The 23,244-nt window shown below is 43.4% G+C and overlaps 2 protein-coding genes across 5 annotated transcripts; one reads left to right on the top strand and one right to left on the bottom strand.

Moving 5' to 3' along the window:
- Positions 1–988: 988 nt before the first annotated feature.
- On the bottom strand, positions 989–6,962 carry bri3 (brain protein I3). Its single transcript, XM_052049288.1, has 3 exons — positions 6,363–6,962; positions 4,215–4,323; positions 989–3,050 (listed from the first exon to the last, which is right to left on the bottom strand). The coding sequence occupies exons 1-3, from the start codon at positions 6,529–6,531 to the stop codon at positions 2,918–2,920; spliced, it is 411 nt and encodes a 136-aa protein (XP_051905248.1). The 5' UTR covers positions 6,532–6,962; the 3' UTR covers positions 989–2,917.
- Positions 6,963–8,186: 1,224 nt separating this feature from the next.
- Positions 8,187–21,045, top strand: tecpr1b (tectonin beta-propeller repeat containing 1b). Of its 4 annotated transcripts, none has more exons than XM_052049279.1 (26): positions 8,187–8,358; positions 8,500–8,568; positions 9,148–9,380; positions 9,521–9,703; positions 9,817–9,939; positions 10,010–10,132; positions 10,454–10,628; positions 10,720–10,820; positions 10,893–10,994; positions 12,182–12,309; positions 12,824–13,395; positions 13,950–14,053; positions 14,145–14,300; positions 14,555–14,704; positions 14,931–15,088; positions 15,224–15,351; positions 16,236–16,326; positions 16,421–16,517; positions 17,225–17,304; positions 17,623–17,679; positions 17,746–17,920; positions 18,144–18,279; positions 18,434–18,526; positions 18,618–18,724; positions 18,804–18,923; positions 19,760–21,045. In XM_052049279.1, exons 3-26 carry the CDS (start codon positions 9,156–9,158, stop codon positions 19,901–19,903), a joined length of 3,528 nt encoding a protein of 1,175 aa, XP_051905239.1. In that variant the 5' UTR covers positions 8,187–8,358; positions 8,500–8,568; positions 9,148–9,155; the 3' UTR covers positions 19,904–21,045. The 4 variants fall into 4 exon arrangements, with proteins under 4 accessions (XP_051905239.1, XP_051905238.1, XP_051905240.1 ...); XM_052049278.1 differs by having other exon boundaries at positions 8,188–8,358; positions 16,233–16,326; XM_052049280.1 differs by lacking the exons at positions 10,454–10,628; positions 10,720–10,820 and having other exon boundaries at positions 8,188–8,358; positions 16,233–16,326.
- The last annotated feature ends 2,199 nt before the right edge of the window (positions 21,046–23,244 follow it).

Below are 23,244 nucleotides of genomic sequence, written 5' to 3'. Positions count from 1 at the left end.
GACTAAATATATATTTATTTAGGATATAGATCTATATTGATACATATTTATATAGATTATATATACTGTATACAGAGAAAGAGAGAGAGAGACACACACACACACGTTTACACACATACTGTATAGTATGGGGCTGCATGGTGAATGTCTGGTTAGCAAGTCCGCTTCAGTGCACAGGTCATGAGCCTGGCCTTCCCATGTGTACTTTGCATGTTTTCCTCGTACATGCGTTTTCTCCAGGTACATCGGTTTCCCTCCACATTCCAAAAACAAGCATGGCAGGTTGATTGAATGCTCAAAATTGTCCCCAAGTGTGATTATGAGCATGAATGATTGTTGATCTATATGTGCCCTACAATTGGCTGGCAACATGGTGCACCAATAATGTCCTTCATTATCTTCTTACACAATGTATGCTTTTAGCTTTCTGAAGCACTTTGCTACTTACTTTTAAATGTAAATGCAATGACTAACTAACTAACTTTAAATGGCAACTGCATTAGTTACATGTATCATTGCCTCAAGTATTTGAAAACTGTTTTTATAACTCATCACAAAAGAGTTTTACATAATTATTTCAGCAGATTTTTTCTTTGTATCCAATTCTTACATCTTCAATTATGATTACCTTTTTTACTAATTGGCTGAGAGGAATCACACGCAGTTATTGTTTTAGCTCTCCATTTTGATGGTTCCTAATTGCCATATATAAGATCATTGTCTCAACAACAAAAACACACATGAACATTTGCTTCTAAATACATATAAGTGACACAAGAAGAGGCCTAAGGCATTTTTTTTTGGTGGGCGGGGGTTGAGTTATTTTTGGTGATGAGAAAACGGCTAGACTCAAATTGAACAATCTGAGCCTTTGTGGTTGATTCCAGTAGATGCCGAAAATAAAACACAATCAATTTCCATTTTCATTAGGGATTCATAGTACCGGTAGTTAAAAGAGCTTTTCATGGGGAAACAATCAGTCCACAACTTGGGTAGCATATATTTAATATCATAAACTAGTATAACAGTATATGTAAAAAAAAAAAAAAAAAGTAAGAAGCTCAATCATAGGAGCAAGCGTGCATAGTGCTTGTTTCCAAAACCAAAAAAAGTTCTTTGCCAAAAAAACTTCTTTCGTATACCGATATAAGAGGACACCTTTGATGGGATGGAAGACACGACATGTTTTGATTGTCTTGCGGAAGAAGGGGCCAACTTAGTCAAATCCAACTGTTTCATTTTTCAATAATTTCTGGGCTCACAGCAAGAAAGGAGTCCACTTTTCAAACTGTTGGAGGTGAAAGTACCTGAGGTTGGCGTTTTGGCCCTGGAGAAGATGCAATAGGGAAAAGAAAAAAAAGCCAACAGAATGATCAACAATGATCAGTGCAAATATGGCCCCGGGAGATTAATAAATGACAAAATATGTTGCGGGCAGCTGTCCATTTGGTTTATATCCTTACTTCTTGGTTGTCCATCCAAAAATATGGGATTGTTCAGCAGCACTGAGCCTCAATGTGAAGTAAAAGAAGTTCAGTTTCAGTTCATGATTGATGAAGAAAATAGTCTCTAAAATATAATCATCAGAGTCTACAATTTAGCATCTTTCATGTCAGCGGCAGCAGTTTGTGATAACAAAAAAAAAAGGCAGAAAAATACTGGATTGTTGTTGTATATATTCCTCAGAAAAGGGTCAAGAAATTGGGCTTCAGGGTCAAATTTCAGGATGGGTCTAAAATGTGAATGTGCAGAGGCCAGGCTGTGGCATGGCCACTTTAGAGTGCCTCATTGTCATCGCAAGTGTGCGCACATCACAATGAGAAAGGTGAAAGGACGGTGAGGGGAAAAGAATGGGAAATGAAAAAATAATAATAGGCCTGACTTGACAGCCAGAGGGTGGACAAAAACTCTGTGCTGGTGTAGCCACTTTAGAGCACCTCATCGTCAGTCACAAGTGTGTGCAAGTTGGACGCAAGAGGAAGGGGAAAAAAAAAGGTTGGGGGGGGAGTAGGACTTGACAGGCACCATTTCGACATGGCCTATGAGCCACAGTGTGGAAATGCCACGCAACAACCTGGCAGGACATATTGCAGCTACTCGGACTTGAATTTGACCTTCCCTGAACTTCTCTGAACACACATCCAAGTGTTTGTTTCAGTACTTTTTGCACAACTTGCTATCTTTTAACAAGGAGATGGGCGGCAAAATAATCCATGAATGGATCAATACATTTCCTGGTTCGCTTAGAAGTTGTATTTAAACCTTGGAGGGAGTTCGCTTCTGTGGGGCCCGTTTTCGTTTCGCATGAACAGAAAATGGGCAGAAATCTATTTTTTTCATCCTCCTAAGCCTTGTCTCATTTATTGTCAAGAACAAACCACTTCGATTATATACAGGATACATTTTGTGTTTCTGACCTTGCAACATGGTTGCAAAATTCAATTCCCTACACCTTCTGGTCTCATGTTGCCAAACATGGGACCAGAAGTGGGAGTAAGTCACTAAATCGACAACAACGAATCATCGGGACTTCAAAAATGACACACTCAGAGGGGAAATAGCGACTAAGCTCAGAGTGTCACCGGTGTCATCAGCAGGTTGTAATAGAGAGACTGTAAGAGTCACAGTAAGGCGCACAAGTGGAAATGTTCATGGATTAAACACTGGAGTTAGCCGTTCAGATCCTTGTTAGAGAAGAGCAAGGTGTGCACAAAGTACTAGAAGAAGTTGGCCGCACATGTCAGAAACCGCCACTTCAGTTGCACGCGTGTATTCAAGTTGCCCGAGGGTCAAATTCGATTAACCTGGAAAGGTTATAATGCATTTTTAGTTTTCTCCTGAAATTTCACCCCAAAGCCCGATCCCCCAAACTTTTTGCGTATTGTGTATGTGTGTGTTTGACACTTGTTTGAGTGGTCTATCCAAAGGTAGCGCCGCAGTTGGGACATCGCCTCTGCCGCAGGGCGAAGCAGAAGAGGATGCCCAGCGGGAAGAAGAAAATGGCGCACAGGATTCCCAGGCAGGTGAAGTCGTCCTCCAGAACGCCAACTCTGACAAATCAGGCGAGGAGGAAACCTTTAGTTATACGAGCACTAAGGGCTGCCACAGTTTATTTTTTTTTTTCAAGAATTGATTAATCATTGTTGTTTGCTTGGTATTTTTTGTGATAAAAACAAACAATAAATCAATGTTACAGAAGAGGGACTGATGTTGACAGTGAACAATTCCAAATGATTAAATGTGATCAACAGACGTGTTGATCACATTTAAAATCGATGCCACCTGGAGGATGAGCTTAAAATACATTGAAGGCCCTGGAAAGTTAATTCATTGATTTTCTTCTAAACACATTATACCCGTTTAAAAACAATGAGAGAAAACATGTGCAAAAGACTCAAAACTTTGGAGCAGCCAATTGCGGAGTGACAGGTAACACAAATGACTTTTTCACATAGTGACAGGTAGTTTGGGATTTTTTTTCGTGCTTTCATAAATTAAATTGGCATTTAGAAACTGCATTTTGTATTTCTGTGGGTAGTCTGTGTGATATGAAAATTTGATGAACTGAAACCTTTGGTGTGATAAATATGCAAAGAACTGCTTTTTCACAGCACTGTATTGTGTAATAAAGTAAACTACATATGTTTGAACTTCCTTCTTCTGTATGGATGAACAAGCATTTGTATTTGATTTCAATAATTGAGATTTTCCCCCCGCCCCATTTCAGTTTTTGTTGTTTCATGAACAATTCTAACTTTGGTGCATTACCGAACACGGACATATCGCAACCTGCCATGTCATGTTCCAATATTTACACAACCATTTCCTGAAAAAAGATTTTTTTTAATTCAACCACCAATTCGCTGTTCTGCAAGTGAATTAGCAATTTACCGATAACCCCGTACGACGCGGCTTGCGGCTAACAGGATGCTGTCTGCCATGTGATTTTAAAAAAAAGTGTGAAAGCCATATCCGCTCACAAGATAGCAAATATGAATGTGTGTGTGTGCGTGTGTGTCATTGCTCAACTTCACATCAACCAATAATGATGGTGGTTGTACCAGTAAAGTGATGTAAACAGACATAAATGCTGCATTCATCACAGCGACCATGCTCCACTCACATTGCTTACTTTGTTCAGACAGATTTAAAATATATATATTTTTAACTTTACAAGTGGTGACATCAGCTCTACGTGGTTTGTGCGTCTTCACCTGCAGGCTGGGCAGCCTCCTACGACCACAACGGACGGTTGAATGACTGTGTAGGTTCCAGCGTAGGGTTGATGGGACACGGGCGCTCCCAATTGGCCTGGTGGGTAGCCTGCGGTTGATTGCACAATGAACTTCTTTAAAGAGGTGAAAAAGACAGGAAATTTCAAGTTTTTCCTACCAAATCAAGTTGGGACGTTAGGAAAGCACCTTCATCCTCGAATTCAAACACATCTTTATTCTTTGGCTTTTGACTCAGCCTGAGATTCTGTATTGTTTTGGTGTCCACTATCTTTAGAGTTCTTAATTCTTCTGTGTTTATATTTGTATGTGTTTGCGTGTGTGTACATGTGGGTGGGTGATGAGGCGGGTTATCTCTGTGCTTATTATTCATTTTATTGTTTTGACATGAAGCTGTTTTGCAATATGAAAAGTACTCTATAAAGTTTGATTGATTGATTTTGTGCTGTTTTAATCTTGTTATGTTATGAATGGGTTTCAACTGTCTTTGTGGTTGAATGACCAATATTTGCTCCATGTACAGCACTTTGTACGTAGCGGTTGTTTTAAAGTGCTCGAAAACATACTGGAGTTGAATTTGGGTGAGTAACTCCCAGGTAGGGCGGCCCGGTAGTCCAGTGGTTAGCACGTCGGCTTCACAGTGCAGAGGTATCGGGTTCGATTCCACCTCCGGCCTCCCTGTGTGGAGTTTGCATGTTCTCCCCGGGCCTGCGTGGGTTTTCTCCGGGTGACCCGGTTTCCTCCCACATTCTAAAAACATGCGTGGCCGGCTGATTGAACACTCTAAATTCTCCCTAGGTGTGAGTGTGAGTGTGAGTGCGAATGGTTGTTCGTTTCTGTGTGCCCTGCGATTGGCTGGCAACCGATTCAGGGTGTCCCCCGCCTACTGCCCAAAGACAGCTGGGATAGACTCCAGCACCCCCCGCGACCCTAGTGAGGATCAAGCGGCTCGGAAGATGAATGAATGAATGAATGAACTCCCAGGGTTCAAGAGCTGTTTCTGTGAGCTTTGACGACATGAGATAACTGATAACACGTGTGTTTGTGGGGTAGTGTGTTGGACACTTGAATTCACTGTACATTCTGTAATCATTAACAAGTCGAGCAGCGTTGTGGTTCCTCAACACGTTGCAGGGATTGGGATCTGGGATTGTTTCTCTCTCAGAGCGAAAAGGGTGATCAACCAATACATCAGGGGGCTGGGAAAATAGAAGATACCGGTAGACGTATTTTAGAGCATCAACTAAAATGCTTTAGGGGGTAGCCCGGTGGGTGAGTGGTTAGCACGTCGACCTCACAGTACAGAGAACGTGGTTTTGATACTGGCTTTGGCCTTCCTGTGTGAAGTTTGCATGTTCTGCCCGAGCCTGCGTGGGTTTCCTCCCACATTCCAAAAACAGGCATGGCAGACTGACTGAACACTCCAAAGTGTCCGTAGGAGAGTGTGAGCGTGGATGGTTGTTTGTCTGTGTGTGTCCTGCAACTGGCTGGCAACCAGTTTAGGGTGTCCTCTGCATTGCATTTCGTTTAGAATTGTTTGTTTTTCAAATCTTGCTTCTACTTTTGCATTTAATAGTGGTCGTGATGGTGGTACTTAAAGACTTGGAGAATACACAGTATTTTAAATAAAAATGTAATTTCAGTAATGTTTAAAGATGGTACTTGAAGTAAAAAGTTGGATGTTTATTTCTCTGCGGCGTTAACCATGTAGTCCATCATATATAATTCCCTCAACAGTGATTAGGAATAAAACTTTGAGCAAATAACTCCGAAGGAAGCAGTTGTTGTGGTTGTTCGTCGAAGTCCCTACATCCGGGATTTAATCAAAACTTCCACCCAAATCTACTTTCGGGATACAATCACGACTTGAACATTTTTTTCATTGCTACGAAAACGAGCATACTACTCATTGACGGTAAAACGTATTCTTTATGTATTATATCGGGCATTTGCTGAATGAGAAGGTTTTCAGCACATTTTATCAGCTGTACAGTGACGGTTGAAAGCAACACAACCCGCGCAGAACCACTCCGGAAGTGCGCGTCGGTGACTCATCTTCGGTTAGCGCTCGTAAAGTTGAACCATGCCACGATAGGACAAAGAGCAGAATTGCTGACTAGTCTTACTCACCTTGGCCGCCTGGTGGGTACTGGTAGGGCGGCGGGGCAACGGCCGGTATGGCCCCATAGCCGTGCGGCTGCTGCTGCGGCGGCGGCGCCGGGGGGCCATACTCGTAAGCCCCGGGGACGGTGTTGTAGGCAGGAGGTCTGTCCCGAAGAATGGGTTTGTTGTCCACCATATCAGCCAAAGTTGTCCGGCGTGCTACGTAACTTTATGGGAAGGACGCCGAGGTGCGGTCAGCACTCTTAAGTTTGCAGTCAGTCACCACAAACAAGTAAAAAACAAAACAAAACAAAAAAGACACGACGGTGGTTCACAAAAAAAGACACTGCGTCAAAAACGAAAGTTGGTCGCTCTCCATGCGCCAACTTCCTTCGCGACGCATCAAATCCCGGTTTACAATATTCACGTCGAGATGGTAATGTTCAGACATTTAACTGAATACCACCGTTGCTTCCTCGGCGCTAGGACAACAATCGTGTGTCACCAAAGCATTGTAACTCCGCTCAACTCACACGGTTTTTTTGTCCTCTCTAGATTGTCACAAGAGAAAAATCATGTGATGAGCGGTTGCTGCTGCCCCGCAAGTGTCCAGGCTTCTTAAAGAGACAGTGCAACAAAACAAACTACTTCGAATCGTCGTCAGCAGCATACATATTTCATGTATTTTTATTTTATGTGTCACTGGCGTTGGGCAAAATCATTGCATCTCCAAAAGAATGAAAGACACTTTCGACCAGATCGGCCTCTCTGGAAGGGGTTTTATGGGAAGGGGAGTGCTTGGCACCAATCTTAATGTAAATGCTCGGTGGGTTTAATAAGAGGAGCGCAGACCGCATGTGTCCCCTGGGTCATATTTAGCCAACCCGTTGCATTTTATCATATATGAATATATAATATAGCAGATTTGTATTACGTGAATGTACCACCTGTTGTTACTGTATACTGTATACTAATTGCCTAAAATGGACTGTTTTAATCAATCAATTAAACTCTATTTATAGAGCACTTTTCATACGTAAAAATGCAACTCAAAGTGATGTGCAGTTAAAAAAACAATTACAACAATTAATTTATCCAGTTATTTTAAAAAATTGCCATTTTTTCATTTTAAGCATTTAACCATGTTCTAATGATTTGAGTTAATTTTATACTTAATATAATTCCAATATTATGTCTTTATGCAAGTAACGCATTTATGTTTTTATACAGAACAGTGTTTTCACTTAATTTCCGCATAGACTTGACCTTAATTTTCGATCCTGATTCAAACAATACCGCAATTCATGCAAGTGGGTCTTATCAAAAGACATACAGATATATTTTGCTGATTTCATTCTGCACACAAATTTAATGTTGTTGTGAAACCCAAATGTCAGCGTGAGATTCAAAAAGGAAGGAGCTTCAGAAATTCCGACAACCCTTGAACAACACATTAAGGTGATGCACATTTGTGGGCGGGACTACGTTGAATCCAATTGTGTATTTTATTTACTTATGTTTTTATTTCTAATAATGATTGAATAAATATGTATTGTTACTTAATTGCTTAATTTTAATTACAGCAAACAATTTTACACCAGCCTACATTTTCAAATACAAAGTATATCATAATATATTAACTATGAAGTATCGTTGCTAATCATTATGGACACGTAAGATAGGTCTGGCTACTCGATGTTGAGAAGAATTCGCCCTTCGTTTTAAATAATTAAAAACATTCATTCTTGGTCTAAATTATTGAAAATTTGCACGTCAATCGAGCAGCAACAAATATCACGCGCTTCCGGTTGGACCAATGAGGAAAAACAACAAGCCACACCCCCTTTGCGGTGTTTCAACCAATCAGTGCGCAGTTACCTCCATTTCCCGAGTTGTAAAACCAGCATTGAGCTTTCCGCTACTCTCCAATTAAAACCCCGTTGTGTAAGGATGTCGGCGTGACTTCACTCTCTGGGACTCCGTGGGTCGCTTAATGGAATTGCAGAATCACATGTGTAACTAAGTAAGGGTTGTGGGTTTAAAAAGAACAGTGTTCAGAGGCTAAAAGCTAGTGTATATGTAAACAGCTGATAGACGAGTGTGCGGTAAAGGGGTCCACGGGTCCTCTTGCTAACATATATTTGTCTTGCACAATGTTCCACAGGTGTGCCGTATGCCATGACGCCTCCTTCCACATTCCCTTGACAACCACGTATCTGACACCGACATTCAGGTAGGCTATCTTCAACTGCGCGCTTCCTTAATTAACAATATAATTGAAGTCAACATAGCTCCCGTTTGTCTATTATAAGATTTTGAAAATCGTTTAGGCTTAAATAGCAATACAACAAAAAACACACAATGTCAAATACGAAAAAAAGTCCATTAAAAGCCTGCTTGGAGTCAGGTATCAGTATCGGATTAGTAACAGTCATTAAAGCAACGTTCCGGTCTGGTGTTTCAAAAGAAAAGTAAAGACTATGTCTTTCAAAGTAAAATTTATGAGCAGGGCTGTTAGGAATCACTCACTGACCAAGAAGTTAATTTCGACGAACAATTGTCATACATTCAATGAAAAAATGATTAGGATTGCTTATGTGATTAGGTCAAATAACAAACTATGAGCCAAATAATTTTAATGGCATTTAAAACGCTTATAAATATATTCAAAAATTGCAAAGCTTACCTTGAATCACACTCTCTTAATTTTGTAATGGCAACTTGCAAAGCAAATGAGTTTGTTCAACAAGGCAAGCTTTTATTCTAAACTCAAGGCACCTCTTGTTCTACCTGTGCACTCTGTTTGTCTTAGGGAGCACCATGTCCGTCACACTGCTGTGGGCGGTAGATGTGTATGGGAGGGTGTATAGCGTTTCCACCGCCGGCCAGCGTTGGGTGCGCACCGAAGACGCACTTTTGGAGCTCAAGCGCGTCACTGCCGGGAAAGGTCGCTGTTGGGGCATCGGCTGCGACCACCACGTATATCTCAACATGATACCCCATGAGATGCCCATCCGCTACAAAGAGGAGACCTATGAAAACCAGGTCGGCATGAGCTGACAGATTGACGTTCAAGGTTTCTCCTTATTCATCCGCCGAAATTTGCCTTAGAGCAAGGGATTCCATCCATCCATATCTCATCCCATTAGTCGTTGACTCGAAACTTCTTTCATGTGTGATTTCAGCGGTGGAATCCTGTGGACGGCTTCACGGATACGCTGCTGCCCACCGACCGCTGGCAGTGGAGCGATGTGACTGGGATGAATCCTCAACCGCTCCATAGCTTCCAGTTGCCGTCCCGCAGCTGGGAGTGGGAGGGGGACTGGTATGTGGACCAGAACTGTGGGGGAGAACCCAGTCAGACCGGGGTGAGAACACACAAGCTTCCTATTTAGCTGCATTAAGACTGGGGTGATGATTTCGAAACGACAATCTGTGAGGAATAGCAAAACAATCACTTTTTATACATGCATTCCTATAGGGTTGGGAATATGCCGTCGACTTCCCTGCTAACTTCTCTCCCGACAAGAAGTGGAACTCTTGCGTGCGTCGTAGGCGCTGGATCCGCTACAGAAGATATACAGCACAAGGCACCTGGGCGAAGGTTTGGACTTTATTTGCAAGACACTCAATCCAGACCTGCACTACAACCGTCTAGAAAATGCTGCCTGCAGATCCCCTTGGACCATCCCAGGAAGCCCCCTCTACCTCTATGCGACATCAGCTGCGGCGGCTGGGAGATGAGCGACGAGTCTGGGAGGTATCCTTACCTCTGGGCTGTGTCTCAACAAGGACAGGTAAGAAAGGTTACACAATTCTGTTGGTTTGCATGGGTGGTCAGAGTAATGAACAGACGTCAATTTTATTTCTACTTTGTTCAAAATTGCTTGATTATCATGATTAGTTCTGAAATATATTTTATGGATAGTTTTGTATGAACTTTGTTGACATTAATTGTCAAATGAGATAAAATCCTCCTAGACGGCATCAGAGGCTGCAAATGCAGTTACAGAATTTGGTCACAAGGGGGCAGCATGACTTCAAATACGTGACGGCACAGAACTGTACATGGCATTTTAAAAAGTTGGAATAGTCATCCGATGGTTATTTTGTTTTAGGTGTGGTTCAGGGAGGGCATCCAGCCACGGATCCCCGAGGGCACTCGCTGGGACGAGGTCGAGGTGCCCAAGGAGGTGGTCCAGTTATCACTCGGTCCGAGAGACCTACTGTGGGCTGTTCTGTGGGATGGCAACCTGCTGGTCCGTACGGGCCTCAGCCTGGACAGTCCCACCGGTCAGCCGTCGCCTCCTTGTGATTTTTTTTTTCTTCATGACACTGGAATTTCAATTGTGTAAGTGAAAGCCTCATTCTGGTCCTCCACCAGGCACATCGTGGCTGGAAGTAGAATCACCCGAGAAGGAGATGGAAACCCTCCACGTGTCTGTCGGAGTTAGCGTAGTGTGGGTGATCACTAAGGACTACAAGGCGAGTCACGCGGATGTCGTCAACGCACCACGGTAAAAACCTCTCAATGTCCGTATGGATGTGCGTTCGCAGGTGTGGTTCAGGCGGGGCGTCAGTTCGCACAATCCCTGCGGGTCGGGATGGATCAGCATCGTCGGCGAGATGATGATGCTTGACGTGGGGCTCAACGACCAGGTGACTTGTTTCTTGCGTCATCACAGCTGCAGAGTCGGCATTCACTTCATTCAGTGTTCATCAAACTTATTTCCACACTCAAGTGCTCACACGTAGGCGCACCTGCATGATTTACTTGTATTGACTGCCGTGAATGGGTCATTAAAACGACAAAACCTCTGGTGAGTTAAAACGTGTGCACAATGTTATGTATACACTCTGCATAGCCATAGACTATATTCTTGTTTGTTTCCAACTTATTTGTTGGGGGCGTTCTTTTTTTTAGTCACATTATATGTACATAGCACACCTTTGTATAAAAAATATATATACATTGAGCATACTGGGTGACTCGCACTTTAAATAAAAGTACCATTCCAATGTTCAACCTGTGCAGTGGTTCACAATATTTAATAGATTTTAGGAATTAAACCGCTCCCTTGTTTTTGATGAGAACTTTGTCCAACTACCTGCTCTCTTTAAATGTCGGTCATGATAGTGGTGATAGTGGACTTAACGGGTGAAGTTTTTTTAGCCGATAGTCGGCGTCAAAAATTTGAGAACCACTGCTCGACACTATTAAATAAGACTGGCTCGGCCCTCTTCTCGGATCCCTTGACATGATTAGCGAGAAGGAGGCCGGGCTTGCTGCCGAGATGCTTTTACGCTGAGGACTTTGCTAGTATTGCTTCCCTTCAGTCTCAGGATATCCCATCTCACCCACCACGGGTCCCTGTGGTTCCTGCGGCTGTCCAGTAACACGAGCGCTGGAGGCCTTTCCCACAGCAGCACCTCCGGGCCAGCCTTATATATATATATATATATATATATATATAATGTATCCACCAGACTATATTCCCACCGGTCTGGCCTATGGGACCATCCCTAATTAGATCGTCATCATATCCCATATTTCATATTTCAGGGTTGCATTTAAAGCCAGAGTTTGTGTGAGCCCTGCGCCAGTGTTGCAGTATAGTGCCTTATAAAGCTTCATGTGTCTTGCTAGCGAGGTTGTTGAATACGGTGCTGGAAGGCTTTTTTTTTTGTCATTTCTCTGCCTTGAATTTAAATATCCAGTGAAGCCTTTCTGTGCGAAAGCTTTTTCATCTGTGTGTTATAAAACCTAGAGACCACCGCAATTTAGGTTGCGGTGTAAATTCTAAATAAAACAAGTTTTAAGACATTTTGTACTGTTTTGGTGTCAGGTTTGGGCTGTCGGTGAGGACCGCGGCCTCTATTTCCGAATTGGGGTGACGCCATCCGAACCAAGTGGGAATGGCTGGATCCCCGTTTCTGCCGAGTGGGGCAACAGTAAAGAGAATGTCCCACCCAGGTCTGTATGCATATTTATTGGAGACATTGAAACAGTACAATGGATGATGAGATGGAACATGAAATGATGATTGAGTCCTCTCAACTGCGCCTAGCAACGTGGCCAATTTTTTTCACTGGCCTGTGGTGCAGTTATGGCCGAGCATGATGAATTCTGCCTAGCAACAAAGTGGCTCTTTTTTTTTATTCTCATGGGAGCAGTTATGATTTATCTTGATAAATTCCACGCAACATCGAGTCGGTCATTTTTCATTAGCCTCTGAAGGCTTGAGCACGAGAAACTCTTGCCTGATTGTTTGTTTGGGGACAACGAAGGCTTGAGCCCTAGCGAATCTGTCAAGGAACTATTTTTTTTTCTCCTCCCCATCAGCCTTACTGTCACTACCAGTTCTATCTTTCTATGAACAGTAGCCTTTTTATTTTATTTTTTGCAGGAAAAAAACACTTTCTGGCACTCATACAAATATTTCTAAATCTTTTTGTGCCCTCCCTGACTTATATTTTGTTCTCAAAAGGGGCGGTCCAGAGTTGAGTAGCCAGCTGAAAGAAGCCTCCCAAGGCTCAGTGCTGAGCTCCACTGACTCTGATTCAAAGTTAGGCCCGACTGACCCATCAAACAGCACAAATGACACCCCAGTCCTGGAAGCAGCTGCCCCTTCCATGGTCCCCTTAGGAGGAGCACCTATCGTCCCTGTAGATACTCAAGATGCTCCCACAGCACCTAAAACCTTAATTCCCGCAAGCGACAGCTTCATCAACAGCCTGGTTTCGGACCGCGACAAAACCTCCACAAACCAACAGTCCAGCTTAATGATTGAGGAGAAGGGTCAGTTCTCCCCAGCGCAGATCCTCATGAGCCCAGAGGCCTCTGGATCCGGGACCCCTTGGAGTAACGTGGACCTCGAAAGCGCAGAGGTGGCTCGAAGCACGCAAGCAGAAGGGCCTCTCTTGCGCAATGGCAGCGCCCCTTACGGCCTGGAGGGTGCACAAGGTGTTGGGGACGAGGACGGTCCCGTGTGGGCCTGGATCTCAGGAGGGGGCTGCAACGTGGACGCCGCCTCCCAAATCAGCTGGCTCAGTGCTACAGGTACGAGGAAAACTTGTTTGGAATGACTGTGGCGTCTTGACTGACTTGATACTGTATTTTTTCTGTGACTGTTACACTGCCCCCAGGTGGCCACGAGGGGTTCAACCAAATGTTCAGTTAAATAGTAGCAAAAATTTCTTAAGATTAAGATTAAGATATCCTTTATTCGTCCCACAATGAGAGTTTAATTCAGTCATTTTAAATCTTTTAATGAAGGTGAGTTTTGGTAACTGAATAAATAATTTTATAAGACCGTGTTTTGGAATCAATCATCATATTTCTTAATCGTGATTTCATTACCAATCAAGAGTAATCGTGATCATAATTTTTCTTAATTGCCCAGTCCTACGATCTCATGACACCACTGAAGTGACTTTTCAGTCGTCCTGTACATCCAGGTATCAAACATGATCAGAATAGAAAAATGACACGCAAAGCATGAACCACTTTATCAATCACGTTTCATAAGTATATGCATGTCCACTTCGTGCGTCTGTTGTGTACCTTGTACTCAAATTTGTGTGTGTGTGTGTGTGTGTGCGCGCGTGTGCCAGGCCCACTGGTCAGCTCTTTGTCACTGACCCCAGTGCAGTCTTCAGTATGGAGCGATCAGCAGCACAGAGAAGAGATCAGCAAGAAACCTCTGGAAAGAAGCAATGTATGATTTTCTTTCTTTTTTTTTTTTTAATCTTTTTGCTCAGCCTACCTGTATACTTGTGTGTGACTCGGCGTGTGTATCCTTTCAACAGTCCATCTGGCTGCGTAAAGGCACGCTATCTTGGTGGAGGGACTGGAAGCCGCAGCGGTGGGTGGACGTGGCCGTGGCTCTGGAGCAGTCCACCAAGTCAGACGGGGGGAAGGACAGCATCTTCTTCGTTTACTACACGCGTTATGATGAGAAAAAGGTCGGTATACATTACATATTTTCTTTTGTGGATCAACATATCCCATTTGGGCAGGGCAAGTTTCTCACAATGAAATGCAAGTGCAATTAAGTATGCGTAGAAATGGGATGCGGTGAGGTGAAGGGAAACCGTAGCTGTGAGGTGGCACGCAATGTAAATGACTTTAAAACTACTGACCTGATTTTGACCTGGTGTGCCAAGTCTTGAGTACTCGACTCCAAAGTCAACCCTCCCACCCTCACTCTATCTTGCAGTACCTTCACATCTTCATCAATGAAGTGACAGCACTGGTTCCAGTGTCGCGGGACAGCCACTATGCTTTTGCCGTGTACACGGGCCCCAGGACCAGACTGAGGAGTCCCCTGGTCCTGGCGGCCCAAACTGAAAAGGACATGAAAGACTGGGTAAGCCTCGAAACTGCAGTGTTCGCGGTGTGTATCGTGACTGAGCCCTGGCGCGATTCAAAAACAGTTGTGAGGAATCAGTCCCCTCCTCCCCCTTCCGACCCTTACAAAATAAAATACAAGATGATAAATCATGACATGAAGCTCACTTCAGTTCAACTTAGTTCATTGTCAACCTACGGAATGTTGATTTATGTCACGGTGACGTATTGTTTCTTTGATCCAGCTGAACTTGTTGTCGGATGTTTGCTGCGAGTGCCGCGGAATTGCAACTCCTCCGTCCAGGCAGGCCTTGTGGTCCACAACGTCCAAAGGGGACATTTTTGTCCACGAGCCGTCCTTTTCCCTGGAGGCGCCCGCTCACACGCTGTCATGTGACCTCATGTGAGACCGACACCATCACCGTTTAAAAAAAAAAATCTGCTACGGTTAACGCCAACAGACTAACGCGTTTCTTTCCTACTGCCATGCCGCTCTTAACGCACTAACCCTCGCCGCCTCCACTGTGTGGCACTGCAGGTTCTGGCGGCAGGTGCCCGGCCACCTTCGCTGTGTAGAGGCTAACAGTCTGGGGCTGGTGTGGGGCATCGGGTGGGATGGCACGGCCTGGGTGTACAGTGGGGGCTCCGGACAGCAGGCTAACGCTGGTAAAAACACATTACCTCAAGAGATTGTGCGCTTAGCACACCGGGACTGCTTATTATTATTCTAGCGTAATCAATCTCTCTCTCTCTTTGTCTCTATCTATATCGTATAACTTTTTTTTTTTTTTTAATGAGATCAGTGCACAGGCTAGCTAGCTCAGGGGCACACAAACTATGCGGCACACTGTCTTGTAATATATACGCAAAGTATGCGGGATGCAGTCTTGTAATATTTTTTTTACATGGATGACATTAAGAGGAAGTCGTATCACTCCAAAAAATGCAACATGAATAGAAAATAAAACAATATAAGATTAATTTAATAACTAGGCGGCCTGGTGATCCAGTGGTTAGCGCGTCTACCTCACAGCGCAGCCGTATCGAGTTCAATTCCAACTCCGGCCTCCCTGTGTGGAGTTTGTATGTTCTCACCGGGCCCGCGTGGGTTTTCTGCGGGTACTCTGGTTTCCTCCCACATTCCAAACACATGCATGGCAGGCTGATTGAACAACCAAAATTGTCCCTTGGTGTGAGTGTGAGCGCGGATGGTTGTTTGTCTGGGTGTGCCCTGCGATTGGCTGGCAATCGGTTCAGGGTGTACCCTGCCTCCTGCCCGAAGACAGCTGGGATAGGCTCCAGCACCCCCGCGACCTTTGTGAGGATAAAGCAAATCGGAAAATGGATGGATGTTTGTTAAGTTCATTTACAAATGACGTAGCCTGTCTGTCCATTTTAAAAGGCAGTAAAAAAAAAAATTTTAAATCCATGAATTCTTGAAAAATGTTGCCCTCACTCGACAAGTTACTAATAACTAGTCACTTTGTTGTGAAAACAACTTGCTTACAGGCAATGAACGTTTAATTTTTTTTCTGCTCCGATGGCAGCAGATGCAGGCCACGCGCACCAGCAGACTGACGTCAGGAGCGTGCACGTGTATGAGAATCAAAGATGGAACCCCGTGACAGGCTACACGGACAGGTAGGAGCATGACAAACTGAACAAAAGTAACATAAAATTTGCCTGATTGTAATTTTTGTTTGTTTGTTTGTTTTTGTTTTTGTTTTTCTGCCAGAGGACTTCCCACTGACCGCCCCATGTGGAGTGATGAGAGCGGGCTGAGGGAGTGCACCAAATGCAACACACAGCTGCCCTCCCCTCAGTGGGCATGGGTAAGGGGGATTCTCTCTAAATGTCAATTTTATATTTAATATTGAGCAGTAATTCAATCCGACGGACTGTTTCGGCTTACCCTGTGTCTGGGTCTGATAGGTCTTTTCCACCATAATGGCAGTTATGATTGAGCCATATAGCCTAGCAATGTGCATTTTTTTGTTAGGTTTTTTTTTTTTTGTAACCATGGGAAAGTTAGTTGACTCTTGGCAACAATTCGCCATGTTTAAGTGAGCCTTTTAAAATCCAACAATTAAAAAATATATATATACATGATTAAACAGTGGGACAGTTATGATTCATCCTCGCAACTAGTAGTCCTTTTTTTAGAGGCCTACAATTTGAGGCCTTTGAACTCTGCCTAGCAGCATGCGGCCATTTTCTAGATTGGCAATTCTGAATGAGCCTGGTAGACTCTGCCCAGCAACATATTTTTTAATTGGCCAATGGGGCAATTATTATTATTGAGCCTTATAAATCATGGCTAGGAACAAGTGGCCATTTTTTCCCTACAGTCTAGTTATGATTAAGCCTGGTAACTCTGCCTAGCAACAAGTGGCTCATGAACGTGATTTTGCAGTCATATCGTCGCCAGCATTTTTCAATTACCAAAACATCGCTTGGCGCCATTTAAATTGGGACATTTTATGCTTGAAATGTGTTCATCGATCGTCCACCTTTCAAGTGCTGCCCCACTTTATTCCAGGTGTCCGAGTGGGCTGTGGACCACAGTGTTCCTGGTGGGACGGACAAGGAGGGATGGCAGTATGCTGCCGACTTTCTCGTGTACGTAGTTATTATTGCCTCAGTCTCAGAATGTGATTCCTGTTAGTCATTAATTAGTCGTCTCACTTACAAAATGTGGATCCAGATGTTTATTTGCTGTCCAAGTCTGCTTAGACTGGGTCCCAATGGGGCAATGACGTTCTACATTGAATTGATGGAAGCCGAAATTGAGAAAACGTATTGCGGGTTGCACTGCGCGGCTACTTTTTACCGTGATTACCGCCACCTACAGGACTGGAGTTGAACAGTCATGCATGCAAAAAAGGTTTCAAGGGAACTAGTAAATGGATTATATATATTTTTCTGTATTTCTTGTAGAACATTTCATGGCCACAAAACACTGAAGGATTTTGTTCGGCGAAGAAGATGGACAAGGTAACTGTGCCCGGCTCCATATACACCCACACAAACTGTATGCAAACATTTTGGTTGTGTGTCCAGAAAGTGTAAGATCACACTGAGTGGTCCGTGGCAGCCGGTCCCGCCCATCCCCCTGAGCGACATCTCCCTTATGTCATACCTGGCCCACAGCAGCATGGAACAGGTCCCCCTTTGGGCCCTCAGCGATAAGGGGGACGTGCTGTGCCGGCTGGGCGTCACCCCACAAAACCCAGCGGTGAGCACGTGTCCACTTTGTTTGCGCACTGTTCCCGCGCTATTCACAGGGGCTAAGGACAGAGCCCTGCCAAGAATTATGAACAGGGTTAATATTGCCCAGAGATAGCGGCAAAGCTCACTTCAACATAGTTCCTTAGCATGGTGCACTTGTAACAGTGGTGTCTCAAGATTGTCATTTTCTTTTTTTTTTTAAATTCCTTGGTGCCTTCGACTTATTCCAGGGCAGCTCATGGCTTCATGTCGGCACCGACCAGCCCTTCAAGTCCATCTCCATCGGCGGAGCCAGCCAAGTGTGGGCCATCGCCAAGGATGGAGCCGTCTTCTACAGGGGCTCCGTGTCCCCACAAAACCCTGCAGGTCAACCTCCAAAAATGGCTCATTTGAATGTGTTTGAGTAGTACTCTACTCGCACCAACTTTCAGAACACAAATGTTCTGTTTTCAGGCCCACTGTGGGGAAAAAAATAATAAATTATGATTATGTTGAAATTTGTTGTGCTGCCCCCCCACAGGAGAATGCTGGTATCACATCCCGTCTCCCTCCCAGCAGACCTTGAGACAATTGTCCGTGGGCCGTACGTCCGTGTTTGCGGTGGATGAAAACGGTAAGTACCAATTGGAATAGTGTGAATTTCAAGACTTAAAAAAAATAATCTAAACGCTAAGAATAACATCCGTCCCGGCGGATGAGCGCAGGGAACCTGTGGTACAGACAAGGCCTGACCCCGAGCTACCCCCAAGGCTCTGCGTGGGAGGTCATCTCCAACAATGCCACCAAAGTCTCGGTGGGACCGCTGGACCAGGCCAGTACTACCGCACTCATCATTGCTGCCGGAAATTTATGCCACATCCTGAGCGCACAGTTTTGGGGGGTTTTTTTAGGTATGGATGATAGCAGACAGAATGGCGGGCTTCCCCGCAGAGACTCCAGGGACCGTTTGTCACAGGTTGGGGGTGGGACCCATGCAGCCGAAAGGTCAACTGTGGGACTACGGCATTGGGGTGAGTCATTCCGTTGCGCGTCTCCCAACCAGAAGTGCTGTGAGACATCCTCAGGTGTACTGCCGGATGGATGGATGCAGAAAGGCTGCAGTTGGCCTTTTGTGTGGATGTATTTGGACTTTGATCCATATTAGTGATCAGAATCAACTCCTTCACATTCTGACTGCTCTTACAAGGCTCACAGAATGAGTGTTTTCAGGTTACACTCGTTTTGTTCAACCGCGTTCCATTTTTTGGTTCTCAGCAGTACAGCGAGTTTGAAAAAAAAAAAAGCTTTTTTAGATGCAAGTCATTTTTGCCTGAGTGACGCCTCAAACATCTGAACAGGCCTTTAAGATAAGAAAACCTTTATTTGTCTCACAATACAGAAATTTACTTCAATAAAATACCAACAGAAACAATTAAAATGTGATATTTGATGGCAAAATAATGCATTTCCAATGAAACGCCAGTGTAACTATTTTACAATTATGTCATTTTATAGTAGTAGTAGTCGTATTAGTGCGTGTGTGTATGTACGATATGTGCATGACATCATGGCTTTGATTTCAATATTTAAATCATCTCCATGTCATCTTTTCAGTCTTTCGTGACACATTTGTAGTCGATTTAACCTGACCAACACTTTGGTCAATCACAATCTGCTTCTAACATTTGTGATGCACTGTTGTGGCATGCTGCTATTTGCTTCCTGTAATTATTAGTATATATTTTTTAACTTTCCCAGATTAATGATGAAACCAGTTTTCCGCACATTGCCATCAAAGAAAAAAAACATACTTGATGGCAATTTTGTTGTGTGCTTGATTTATTTATGATTATTATTACAATCCCAGGGAGGATGGGAGCACATCAGCGTGCGGGCCAACTCGGTGGAGGCCCCCCGTACGCAACACCCGCTGTCCACTGCACCACCACCGCCGCCGTCGCCACGGAGGCCGGTCCCCCCGCGGGCCAACGGGGCCACCGTGGGTGTGTAAAGGCGTCCTTCCGTCCCTCCCTCTTATTCCTCTCGTTTGTGCCTGGATCCACGTTGGGAACGTAAGCGCCACAAACACAAATGCACAATCATCATCATCTTTTGAGTTGGGAATCACTCACGAGCCACTCGTGAGTCGGCCATTTGTCGGCCCTCGATATATCGCACATGCATCTTGAATTGCGGTTGAACAATGATGGAGACGAGAAAAGCACCTTGGGCAACCTTGGCATACTAGTAGACCTTTACATGCCACTAAGTGAGGTAAAACTGTGCCCTTGACAACTATGTGCTACTAGTACTGCCACTGACATGATAAAAGTTCTGCTAGGTAACCTCTAGCAGTTCACTAGCTGTACTAGTTGAATGCAGGTCGTCAAGTTGGCCTAGTTGTGCCCACCCCCCACCCGAGCCCGCCAGTTGTTCTACTAGTGCGCTTTATTGTGTCCGAGGACAAAGAGTGTATTAATACACAGACTTTAAACTGGATGTCAAGAATATTGAATCAATGCTCTAACTGTTTTGAAACTGTTTGAATGATTATTTAATATTCTTAATGGTTCTTGTACTAGTGGAAACATGTTTTACTAGTAAGTACAATGAAGTCATTTGGGAATGAGTGAATGATTCCAAACATGTATTTGGACAACGAAGTGACAAGAAAAAAAGTGTGTGTGGGCAGAGCGATTTCGAGGAATAATCCAAACTATTTTGCATGTTAGCGTCTTTTTCTGCAATTTTGACAGCGGCTTGAATTCAAACGCTAAATAAATAAATCCTGTCAGCATTGATCAGGGTAAGGGCTAAGAGAAGCAAAACATCCCAAATGGTCTTTTCACTTTATTGTTTTCGTGTCTTGTCATTTATCATGCATGTTATATATTTTATTATTATTTATGTGCTTGTCTGATGTGCTTTTTGGACCTGTTTAACACTTTTGTGGTGCCCCCCCACGCCAAGAAAAAAAATTATAATGTGATATGATGAGTGTATATACGGAGGAATGATGGGATGGACCTACCTTCCTGAACTGTGCAATAATAATTCTAATAATTCTATGAAGATCTTCCTGTTGGCATCAAATGCTTCAAAGACGTGGGTGCGTTATTTGAGAGAATATCAAATAAAAAGGACTAAACAAAAGCTCTTGTGTATGTGAGTTTTTTTACAACCATATAGTAAGGCGTTTTTAGCCCCAAAAAAATGACCATGTATAGGAAAGCGTTTTTGGCCGAAAAAAAAAATGTCCATGTATAGTAAGGCGTTTTTGGCCCAAAAAAAGGCCATGTATAGTAAGGCGTTTTTAGCCCCAAAAAACGACCATGTATAGAAGGCGTTTTGGAACGAAAAAAAGACCATGTATAGTAAAGTGTTTTTAACGGAAAAAAACGACCATGTATATGTAGCAAGGCCTTTTTAGCTGAAAAAAATGACCATGTACTGTATGTAAGGCGTTTTGAGCCTCAAATAAACTACCATATAGAGTAAGGCGTTTTTGGCCCCAAAAAAAGACCATGTATAATAAAGCGTTTTTGGCCGAAAAAAACAACCATATAGTAAGGCATTTTTAGCCCCCAAAAACGAACATGTATAGTAAGGCGTTTTTAGCCGAAAAAAACGACCATGTATGTATAGAAAGGCGTTTTTAGCCCAAAAAAACGACCATGTATATATAGTAAGGCGTTTTTAGCCCTCCAAAAAAGGGCCATGTATAGTAAAGTGTTTTTAACCGAAAAAAAACGACCATGTATGTATAGAAAGGCGTTTTTAGCTGGAAAAAAACGACCATGTATAGTAACGCGTTTTGGGACGAGAAAAAAACGACCATTTGTAGTAAGGCGTTTTTGGCCCAAAAAAACGACCATGTATAGTAAGGCGTTTTGGGACGAGAAAAAAGACCATGTATAGTAAAGCGTTTTTAGCCCCAAAAAACGACCATATCTAGTAAGGCGTTTTTAGCTGAAAAAAACGACCATGGATAGTAAGGCGTTTTTAGCCACAAAAAAAAAACGACCATTTGTAGTAAGGTGTTTTTGCCACCCTAGTTGACTGGTTAGTGCGTAAAGTTGATTAACAATTCAGAGGGTTCAAATCCAGGTCTTGGCCATTGTCTGCAGTTTGCATGTATCTTTTTCTAATGACCATGTATCATAAGGCGGTTTTTGCCCAAAGAAATGACCGTGTATATTAAGGTGTTTTTCGCTGACACCCCCCCCCCCCCCCGACCATATACAGTATACTAAGCCGTTTTTACCGAAAAAAAACCGACCATGAATATAGTAATGCGTTTTTCGCCCAACCCAGCTCTCTGCCTTCCTCTGCGAAGTTTACATGGAAAGCTTTCGAGAGATTATATTTATGAAGAGCTTTTTGGTTGGTTCCTGACGAGCTCAGGCTAGCAGCACCATCATGGTGGACTGGTTACTGTGTCAACTCAACAGCGCAGAGATGCAGGTTGAAACTAGGGTTAGTGGTGCAAATTAGAGGTAAAAAGTGAGGTTAGGTTTTCAAAGACAGGTTTCAAACTAGGCTTTGGGTTTCAAAGTAGAGTTTAAAATTGGGGGTTTAAACTCATCCGGCGTAAAACTTTTGCCAAAACGAACATGCGCTGTGGCAACCCCTGAAAAGTGTCAAGCCGAAAGGAGAAGAAGAAACTCGGTTTATGTTAAAATTAAGTTTCAAAGTCAAATTTCAAACTCAGGAATTACCTTGCAATTTTATAAATTCAGGCTTGCAAATTTCATATTTATTCTTATAAAATATATTTTCATGAAATTATGTCTGATGCATATTTGTTTACATAAATAGTCAATATCAGTGCTTAGATGAATAATGTAATAATAATAATAATGTTTGGCTTTGTCAAACGATATTAACGTTTTTAATCGCCACCTCATTAAAGCCATGAAACTGCTGAGATGACACATGACAGAGAGCCTTCCTAGAAGTTCCTTTGCATTTATTTTCATAGTAAACAGTGTAATTATAAACATCTCATTCAATGACACGAACGCATGATCAATGTGAAGTAAAAATATCACCACTTTTAAAATGGACACGTTTCAACAACAGCGCGATTGGATTCCATCGTTGTCATTGGCTTGGAAAATCAGCTGCCCCTACGAAAAGTTCACACAACCAAACCTCGTACCCCCCCCCTCCCCCGAAATCTGCAACACTTCCACACTGGGCTCCAGCGGCTCTTTGCCATGTCAATTACATTTTGTCAAATGTGCAAGATGAAGCTCACGTCGTCAGCGACGACTCTTGTCCGCTCAAAATTTAAATAAACCTTCAAGTTTGGATGAGGGGGCGCACGTGCCCCCGCTTTCAACCACAAGG

This window comes from Hippocampus zosterae, chromosome 17 (assembly GCF_025434085.1).
Source record: "Hippocampus zosterae strain Florida chromosome 17, ASM2543408v3, whole genome shotgun sequence".
NCBI lineage: Eukaryota > Metazoa > Chordata > Actinopteri > Syngnathiformes > Syngnathidae > Hippocampus > Hippocampus zosterae.
This window is presented reverse-complemented; position numbering and strand designations above follow the sequence as displayed.

Bases quoted from the DNA above. Each gene is read 5' to 3' on its own strand.
- bri3 (XM_052049288.1), bottom strand. From the start codon at position 6,531: ATGGTGGACAACAAACCCATTCTTCGGGACAGACCTCCTGCCTACAAC. The intron at 4,324-6,362 runs GTGAGTAAGACT...AATCAACCGCAG, and splicing joins GTACCCACCAGGCGGCCAAG to GCTACCCACCAGGCCAATTG. The intron at 3,051-4,214 runs GTGAAGACGCAC...CTGATTTGTCAG, and splicing joins GGAGGCTGCCCAGCCTGCAG to AGTTGGCGTTCTGGAGGACG.
- tecpr1b (XM_052049278.1), top strand. From the start codon at position 9,156: ATGTCCGTCACACTGCTGTGGGCGGTAGATGTGTATGGGAGGGTGTAT. The intron at 9,940-10,009 runs GTTTGGACTTTA...TGCTGCCTGCAG, and splicing joins CACAAGGCACCTGGGCGAAG to ATCCCCTTGGACCATCCCAG. The intron at 17,921-18,143 runs GTGAGCACGTGT...GACTTATTCCAG, and splicing joins TCACCCCACAAAACCCAGCG to GGCAGCTCATGGCTTCATGT.